The sequence below is a fragment of the Littorina saxatilis genome, linkage group LG10, assembly GCF_037325665.1.
Source record: "Littorina saxatilis isolate snail1 linkage group LG10, US_GU_Lsax_2.0, whole genome shotgun sequence".
Lineage (NCBI taxonomy): Eukaryota > Metazoa > Mollusca > Gastropoda > Littorinimorpha > Littorinidae > Littorina > Littorina saxatilis.
The window spans coordinates 5,199,210-5,209,209 of NC_090254.1; the positions used below are offsets into that span (position 1 = coordinate 5,199,210).

The 10,000-nt window shown below is 40.6% G+C and overlaps 1 protein-coding gene across 3 annotated transcripts in view; it reads right to left on the reverse strand.

The window, feature by feature from the left end:
- Positions 1 to 5,411: 5,411 nt before the first annotated feature.
- LOC138978001 (uncharacterized) overlaps positions 5,412 to 10,000 on the reverse strand; it is a 46,030-nt gene continuing 41,441 nt past the window's right edge. For all 3 annotated transcript variants that reach the window (XM_070350614.1, XM_070350613.1, XM_070350612.1), the window contains exons 15-16: positions 9,829 to 10,000; positions 5,412 to 6,046 (exon numbers count right to left, since the gene is read on the reverse strand). The exon at positions 9,829 to 10,000 is cut by the window's right edge and continues 19 nt beyond it. In XM_070350614.1, the coding sequence (XP_070206715.1) occupies positions 5,970 to 6,046; positions 9,829 to 10,000 (249 nt within the window). In that variant the 3' untranslated portion in view covers positions 5,412 to 5,969. The remainder of the gene's footprint in view (positions 6,047 to 9,828) is intronic.

Here is a 10,000-nt window from a genome sequence, read left to right on the forward strand (position 1 = left end):
CTGAAATGACTCTCTCTCAATAGGTGTATGGGAATTTACAACGACAACACTGATTTTCTGACTGATTTGGGTATTCCAATGTGCACTTGCATTACGGAGCTAGCAAGTAAAATGCCATAGTTCAAATGCCCATTTATTATAGTTTTGTTGTTGTACGCTACTTCTACCGTGACTTCTTGACTATTCACTTCTGCTATTTTCATCATGATATTTATGGATGCATTTAGCATGTTTCTAATACAAAGAGATAGTTGTTTTGATCTAGAATGAGTGACTTGTGGTCTTGAGCACTGACAGCGTGTTAGATCTGGAACAGTATGACATTATACTGGAGGATTGTTCTCCGGTCTCTTTGTGCTTCCAACCATCGGAATAAGTATTATGTCCTATTGTATTTGACAGAAATGTGATTCGAAGTGGGACAGGCAGCGACGACAGCTGCAGCACACAGTCTGAGGGATACTCGCCACCACTGCCCCTTTATGTTCAAGGGCCCAAAACAAGGTATGTTTCACTGACACAGCCAAAAATAGCGTGCAACATTTTTTCATTCCTTTCTTTTCTCGGGCTGAAGAGGTATATTTTAAAACGAGCAACATCTTTACATCATTTTCGTTGCAGTAGTATTAGTATCATCATCAGCAGCAGTAATCGTTTGTCATTATAGTAGCCCGGAGGAGGGGGAGGTGATGTGCGCGGGAGAAAAAAGGGATGATGTGAAGGAGGGTGGGGAGGAGATTTGTCAATAAAATGTCTCACTTTTGCTGCCTTTTTCATTTGACAGATGTGTAAGCGTTGCTGGCAGGTTGCAACTGCGAGATACAACCACCTCGGCTTGCAGGAGAAGAGGCCACAATGGACCTTGCCCAAATGAAAATGCCAGCAACATACGACGGTTATGGGCCAAAGAAGAGGAAGAGGAGTAATACTGACAACTTTCAGTTTGACAATAACAGATGCTGAGCGCAGAGATGCAGAACGTGGGGACGAGGAGGGGGAGGAGGTGGGGGGATTGTATGTTGTTTGTTAGTTATCCAAACAGGCTCATGGAAAAAAATCTACATCCAGTTAATCGCTGTAGTTGATAATTGTCATCAGTCGGATGGCAGAATGTCAGTGAATAGTTTTAGAAGGGATGTAGACTGTAACTGGGGTAGATGGGGTGATAAATGAATATACTACATCATAGTTTGCAGGTTTGTGGTTTTGCTAGTTGAACACTCAACTACAATGTTTGTGGACAGTGTGTGAATTACTATGTAATTCTACTAGCAAATGTAGCGCGCATGGTGTACAACTACAAATGGTTATATAGTTCATCACACAGTTTTCAAGACTAATTAAACAAATTTTGTTCAAAAGTGGAACACTTCAGCTGAAAGTGAACACTGCACGATAATATTGTTAACTCTGGTATAATGGCGGTTTGTCAAACCATTTCTTTTTGTCACGCTGTTGCTTTAATTTTGTGTCCTTTGGAAATCAAGACTGCACGATTATCTATTGTTAATTCTGGTATAATGGCGGCTTGTCAAACCAGTTCTTTTTGTCATGCTGTTGCTTTAATTTTGTGTACTTTGGAAATCAAGACTGCACGATGACCTATTCTTAATTCTGGTATAATGGCGGCTTGACACACTAGTTATTTTTGTCATGCTGTTGCTTTAATTTTGTGTCCTTTGGAAATCGTTAGTCAAACTCAATAAATAAAACGTCTTATTGTCAGATCCTGGATTCTAATTCTTATTAGCAAACGAAAGCGAGAAAGACAGTGAGAAGGAAAGAAAAGGTGTGTGTGTGTGTGTGTGTGTGTGTGTGTGTGTGTGTGTGTGTGCCAGTGTGTGTGTGTGTGTTCCAGTGTGTGTGTGTGTGTGTGTGCCAGTGTGTGTGTGTGTGTGTGCCAGTGTGTGTGTGTGTGTGTGTGTGTGCCAGTGTGTGTTTTATGCCAGTGTGTGTGTGTGTGTGTGTGTGTGTGTGTGTGTGTGTGTGTGTGTTACAGACAAGCAGCAAGATAAAAAGCGTGTGTGTGTGTAAACGTTTTCTTAGATTTTTATTTTAATGTTAAAAGACTTGCGTTCAAGTCAATATTTGTCTTGTGAATATCAAAAGAGAGTATCAAGACTTGTATTAAAAATAATGGTCTTTTTAAACGATATCAATGACACAAGAACGGATTAACAATAAAGTTAATCATGAGTGAGCGACCACAGAATGATAAGCAAAACGAGGAACCAAGACAAAGACTAACTTGAGCATGTGTTGAAATTTAAGAAAACGGGAACATTTGTCTCAGTTAATCACAAAAGAAAATACAAATTGTTCACCAAGGAAGTTGTTTGTGCATTCAGAAATTCACGAAATCACTGGACGTAAAGTCACATTTGAAAAAAAGTTCCAAAAGCAGTGTTGCGTGTATTTTCTTTTACTTTCAATTTTCGGAGATAATAAATTAGCAGAAAGCAGTAAGTCCACTTGCTGCTCTATGCCCTTTTCTCAGCCAGATATATCGACCAGGATATAATATGGCAGAAAGCAGTAAGTCCAATGCTGCTTTTTGCCATTTTTTGTAAATAAGATTTAAGTCGGGATATAATTTGGCAGAAAGCAGTATGTCCTCTTACTGCCTTTTACCATTATTTTTGAGTGAATGAGTTTAGGGAATTAATTCGGCAAAAGGCAGTAAGTCCACAAAAATCATTATTTCTAAGTGATGAATCAAAAGAGGGTTTTAATATTCATAGCAGAAACGCACAATAATGCCCTACATGTTATCAGCAAACAAAAAAATCATTTAAAGCTTTTCATTCCAAAACAGTGATGCAAACAGAAAATGTCGATTTTCTCGAAACTATGTTTCATGGACTTGCTTCCTTCTGCCTTTACACGGCAGTACTGGCATATATGGAACAAATGAATCTGTTTCATCCTTTTCAGTCTGGATTCCGCTCTAAGCATTCCTGCCACACCGCCTTAAGCTCCTTATGCGAGACTTGGCTGTCAGCAATAAACAAAGCAGACATAACGGGAGCGTTGTTTTTGGACTTTAAGAAAGCCTTTGACCTAGTAGATCACTCACTTCTACTAAAGAAATTAAAGTGCTATTTAAAAGACGACTCAGCCTGTGCCTTTTTTGAATCGTATCTTTCAAAACGGAAACAGTATGTATCCATTAACTGTAAAACTTCGTCAAATGAGTTTGTCAGAAGTGGTGTCCCTCAAGGGTCTGTATTAGGACCTATCTTGTTCTGTATTTATATAAATGATTTACCCCTTCATGTGTCCGATGAAAAAGTTAGATGTGAGTTCTTCGCCGATGACTCTTCTGTTCACACCAGTCAAAAATCTTTGGAATCCGTCAACTCTTCTCTTCAAACAAGTGTGGATGAAATCACTGAGTGGTGCGTTTCTAATGCAATGATCATTCATCCGATTAAAACAAAGAGTATGGTGATAACCACGAGACAAAAACACCAATTAAGTCCTTTACAATTACAACTGTCAGTTGGTTCAACTCAAGTGCAGCAAGTTAGGGAACATAGATTACTGGGTGTTACCATTGATCAAGAGTTGAAATGGCAAACTCATCTGAGTAATATTTGCAAACTAGTATCAAAAAATTTGTACCTGTTATCAAAATTAAGGCATTACGCTGATTCTGCAGCACTCAAAATGTTCTATTACGCCCACATAATGCCTCATATAAACTTCGCATCGACACTTTGGGATAACTGCAGTGATGTTCATTTAAAAAGACTCAATTCCCTGCATCGCCGAGCTGCAAAACTTATTCTGCATGATTTGAATAGGTCCACGGATGATAAACTAAAGCTCTTGAATTTCCTCCCCTTGAAAGATCAGTTGACGTTAAACAAGGCTGTGTTCATGTATAAAATTCTAAATGACGACTGTCCTAAATATTTGCAATCACATTTCAAACATGCCACAAAAAGATATGGGTCCCAAAAAATCATCCCTCCCATACCTCGCATAGACCTCTACAAATCGAGTTTAGCCTTCTCGGGAGCGTTTCTCTGGAACTCCTTACCCCAACAGATAAGAAATGCAACTTCAGTGAAAATGTTTAAGAGACAGTCACGTTCACACATCATTCGTGAATGAAATGTCTTGTTCGATTGTTATTTTGTTAAACATTTTGTACTAATGTTAACGGATGTGTAGCTGATCGGAGCAACTTATTCCCAAATGAAAGGTATAACTATGTCAATGTAATTTTGTAATTTTTGAGTTCTCCTTATGTAATTTCTTAAATGCACATTGTGTTGCATTCTGTACAATGTATTTCTGTATTTTATATGATTGAATTTATATTTGTAATGTGCGTCTGTCTTTATGTGTTGTATAAAGAACAGGTTGGAAGAATAGGCTTTGCCTAAAACCTTTATCCTTTTGTAATAAAGTTCTGAGTCTGAGTCTCTCTCTCTCTCTCTCTCTCTCTCTCTCTCTCTCTCTCTCTCTCTCTCCTCTCTCTCTCTCCAACTCTCTCTCTCTCTCCTCTCTCCCTCTCCTCTATCTCTCTCTCTCTCTCTATCTCTCTCTAGCTCTATCTCTCTCTCTCTCTCTCTCTCTCACTCTCTCTCACACAAATCAAGCAAGCAAACAAACACCAGAGCGTGTACTCGCGTGTACTCACTATGGATTGAGCAAAAGTTCTTTCCACGTCTAGAGGTGCAGAATTAATCATGCTTGGTGCAACAATCCCTCGCGTGGTTTTACATTCCGCAAAAGAGACATAATCAATGCAACCAGCCTCACGACCTTGTTTGCTTGGTCGATGACTGTAGTTACGCAGAGAACAAGTTGTTACAACACAATATGGCAACAGGGACAGGTATCACTTCCGGTCTGTTCCGGATGTTGGTGTGTCATATGGTGATTGATAATCAAATATAATAATGATGCAGAGGGTGATCAAGATGGTATAACTCTTTTCGGTGCTCAGTCAAATGTCGAAGCCTACCGCACGCATACGCACGCACAAACACACACATATACAAGGACACACACACACCACACGCACGCGCACGCACGTACACACACACACACACACACACACACACACACACACACACACAACCGACAAGGCAAAAGCGAATTATATATCAATCATGGGCAACAGAACACAGAACGAAAACAAGGGGGACGTGTGTGTTTGTGTGTGTTTGTGTGTGATTGTGTGTGTGTGTGTGTGTGTGTGTGTGTATGTGAGTGTGTGTGTGTGTGTGTGTGTGTGTGTGTGTGTGTGTGTGTGTGTGTGTGTATGTGTGTGTGTGTGTGTGTGTGCACATTCAGAAACAGAGCAGTGGAACGCCAACAATGAGAACATAACAAGAACATGGAAACGGATTCCCAAGCATAGCACAAAGGACGACACAATTGACGCAACCAGGCGGAATGTCATACTTTCTTTTATTTTCCGTCAGATCTTGAGCATCCCTTACATTGCAACAATTTGCCATCATCTTCTCTAGCATGCAGTTCTCTACACTAAAACTATGGAAAAACGACAATAGTTACAGCGACTACTTGATAATATACAGACGAATATATTTTTTCTTGCTTCATTATCTAAACAGACTTTAATTAAGCGACAAAAAGAAGAACAAGAACACAAACACCAAACCTTAAGTTCTCTTTTTCTCCTATAAATTTCGCTTGAAAAATGTGCCTGAACAACGAAGAGCCTCAAAGGAAATAGTTCATTTCATATTACAACAAGTGACCAGTGAACAGGAAAAGTACATCATGGCGTTGTGAACAGGATACAAAATGTACCATGCAGCAAGTGAACAGCTGCATTCGACCAATGATCACATATCTATTTTAAGGACAAATTCCCTCCGTGCAGAACTAGGAATCAAACCAAAGAAAAGTAATCAATAAACTGTAGTTTTATCTTTCGTAGTCTTTATACGCGGTTATCCAGAATCCATTTAAAAGGAAGCATACGTCTAAGAACTGGTGAAGGGGCAGGTGTCACCTCCGGTCTGTTCCGGATGTTGGTGTTTCAGCAACAGGTGACGTAGACCTGAATATTGGAAAGAATGTAACACAGTATTGTCAGAAACTCCAATACGGCAAGATCCCGTGTTCATTTTAGAGGGAAATCGATCATATAATTCGATTATATAATTCATAACTTTAAGCTACAGGTCTTCACCTGTAAGCGATCATAGTTACCATACAATATGTCCAAGCGTATACGAAATTATATTGGAACACATACCAAAAACAGCAGCCTGGATATTTACTTTGCAAAGCTTTCATAATTATGCGTCTTTCCCCAAATTAAACTGAAGTCTGCAGACTACATTTAAAGTGACTTCTTCAGCATACACGTTGTTCTGTTGTTGTTTTTGTTTTGTTTAGTTGTATTATTTTTGGGGGGAATCAACTTTTTCTTAGATGTGAAGACTCGCATAGAGACATATCAAACTGTACAGTCTTGAATTAAAAAATCTAAAAATGTTTAAAAAATTGTGACCCTCCACCACGAAATGAGTGCATGACAGTTGTCCCCTTGCGCGGTTCTGCGCTAGGCTTAATATAAGTCCGGGGAGTGTCTGGTAACAGTGTGGGGGTCACCTTAGTCACAGGCTTATAACTCAAACAGTTTTTGCTCTTTTCTAAAACGGTTTTCACCACTGGATAGAGCATAAAAAACTCTTTAGGAAAATGTACAAATATGAAAATCATGGAAAGGTGACATGCGACTCATTCCGTGGTGGAGGGTCACAATTAATCAATCAATTAATAAAATTACAAAATGACATACCATGAGACACAACATTTGAGATTATGTATTGCTATTATTATTATTATTGCTAACACCATGCAAACACTAACACGGACATTAGCGCTTGACCGCTCTTTGAATACAATAGAGTTATACAGACGAACAAAGCGCCATAGAATAACAGATCTTCTTCTTCTTCTTCTTCTGCGTTCGTGGGCTGAAACTCCCACGTACACTCGTGTTTTAGCACGAGTGGAATTTTACGTGTATGACCGTTTTTACCCCGCCATTTAGGTCGCCAAACGCCGCTTTCGGAGGAAGCATGCTGGGTATTTTCGTGTTTCTATAACCCACCAAACTCTGACATGAAATACAGGATCTTTTCCGTGCGCACTTGGTCTTGTGCTTGTGTGTACACACGAAGGGGGATAAGCCACTAGCAGGTCTGCACATAAGTAGACCTGGGAGATCGGAAAAATCTCCACACTTAACCCACCAGGCGGCTGCGGCCGGGATTCGAACCCTCGACCTTCCGATTAAGAGGCCGACGTCTTACCGCCCCGCCACAGCGCCCGTCATAAATAACAGATCAAAAGGGATTAGTTTAAGGAACGTTAAATTATAGACAATAACAAACAAATCGAAATTTATGTCACTTTCCCAGAAAAAGGGCGTATATATGTACATTTTCCAAAAGAAGGGTGTAAAGTTTATTTTGTCTGCTACAAATCAATTCTTCTTGAGAGCGGGGTACATCGGTTGCGCGCTGGATTTGTATCCAGTTGGCCGCTGTCAGCATGAGTTTGTCCCCACGTTCGGCGAGATTTATTTCTTAGAGTCAACTTTGTGTGCAGACTCTCCTCGGTGTCCGAACACCCCCCGTGTGTACACGCAAGCACAAGACCAAGTGCGCACGAAAAAGATCCTGTAATCCATGTCAGAGTTCGGTGGGTTATAGAAACACGAAAATACCCAGCATGCTTCCTCCCAAAGCGGTGTATGGCTGCCTAAATGGCGGGGTAAAAACGGTCATACACGTAAAAGCCGTGGGAGTTTCAGCCCATGAACGAACAAACAAACAATTCTTCTGGCGTAAACGATTCGGCTGACTGTCTCCAACCTGTCCCGGCTTTTACATGGGGTAAGAACATCATTCAGCTCAGACACATACAACAAATCAACATCTTGACTGATTTCTTTGCAAAGTGTGTCATTTCGTGAATAAAACTAGTGACTACGAAATGAATTCACCGAGGATCTAAGATGGTGAGCCGAATCCTCTACACAAGAAGAATTGTGACCCTCCACCACGAAATGAGTCGCATGTCACCTCGCGCGGTTCTGCGCTAGGCTTCATATAAGTCCGGGGAGTGTCTGGTAACAGTGTGAGGGTCACCTTAGTCACAGGCTTATAACTCAAACAGTTTTCGCTCTTTTCTAAAACGGTTTTCACCTCTAGATAGAGCATACAAAACTCTGTGGGAAAATGTAAAAATATGAAAATCATGAAAATGTGACATGCGACTCATTTCGTCGTGGAGGGTCACAATTGGTTTTTAGCAGACAAAATAACCTTTACACACTTTTTTCTTTTGGAAATGTACATACGCCCTTTTTTCTGAGAAAGTTGACATGTGCGTGCGAGCTTTGTCCAGCAAAGTGTAGGCTACTTACGCACTTCCAGCAAAGTGTACTTACACACTTCCAGCAAAGTGTACTTACATACTTCCAGCAAAGTGTACTTACATACTTCCAGCAAAGTGTACTTACATACTTCCAGCAAAGTGTATATACGCACTTCCAGCAAAGTGTACTTACGCACTTCCAGCAAAGTGTACTTACACACTTCCAGCAAAGTGTACATACGCACTTCAAGCAAAGTGTACATACGCACTTTCAACAAAGTGTACTTACACACTTCCAGCAAAGTGTACATACGCACTTTCAACAAAGTGTATATACGCACTTCCAGCAAAGTGTACTTACACACTTCCAGCAAAGTGTACATACGCACTTCCAGCAAAGTGTACTTACGCACTTCCAGCAAAGTGTACTTACACACTTCCAGCAAAGTGTACATACGCACTTCAAGCAAAGTGTACTTACGCACTTCCAGCAAAGTGTACATACGCACTTCCAGCAAAGTGTACTTACACACTTCCAGCAAAGTGTACTTACACACTTCAAGCAAAGTGTACTTACACACTTCCAGCAAAGTGTACATACGCACTTCCAGCAAAGTGTACATACGCACTTCCAGCAAAGTGTACATAAGCACTTCCAGCAAAGTGTACTTACACACTTCCAGCAAAGTGTACATACGCACTTCCAGCAAAGTGTACTTACGCACTTCCAGCAAAGTGTACTTACACACTTCCAGCAAAGTGTACTTACACACTTCCAGCAAAGTGTACTTACACACTTCCAGCAAAGTGTACTTACACATTTCCAGCAAAGTGTATATACGCACTTCCAGCAAAGTGTACTTACACACTTCCAGCAAAGTGTACATACGCACTTCAAGCAAAGTGTACTTACGCACTTCCAGCAAAGTGTACATACGCACTTCCAGCAAAGTGTACTTACACACTTCCAGCAAAGTGTACTTACACACTTCCAGCAAAGTGTACTTACACACTTGCCTCTAGGAAAGTGTTTATTCACACTTTGTTTCTGAGAAAGTATACATGCAAAACAAAGTCCAGGAAAGTGTAAATACGCACGTGTGTGTACAAAAGTGTGCATACACCCTTTTTTCTGAGAAAAATGACCTGAGTCCTTCTAGTCAAGTGTACATTAACACTTTTTTTCCAGAAAAGTGTACATACGAATTTATTCTAGGAAACTGTACATACGGACTTCTAGTAAAGTTCTTGTTCTTTTTCTAAGTAAGTGTGCACACACCCTTGTTTTCTAGGAAAGTCTACAAGTACACTATTTCCCCAGGAAAATGTACATACACTCTTTTTTCTAGGATTGTGCACATGCACAAATGTTTTGAAGAAGAATGTTCACACAATTTTGTCCCCTAGGAAAGTGTATACATATCACAAAACCAAGACGAATTATCTCACCAGCAACGGCGGACTGGAAGCCAGCATTGTAGTCGTTGGCCACCTCGTTGTTGACGTAGTTGTTGCGACTGTCCTCGTACTTGTCCGAGCCGTCAGGGCCCCCCACCAGCGCTCCGTACAGCGTGTGCACGTTGGGCACGTCCAGGTGAAGGATGTTCATGTTGCACAGTGC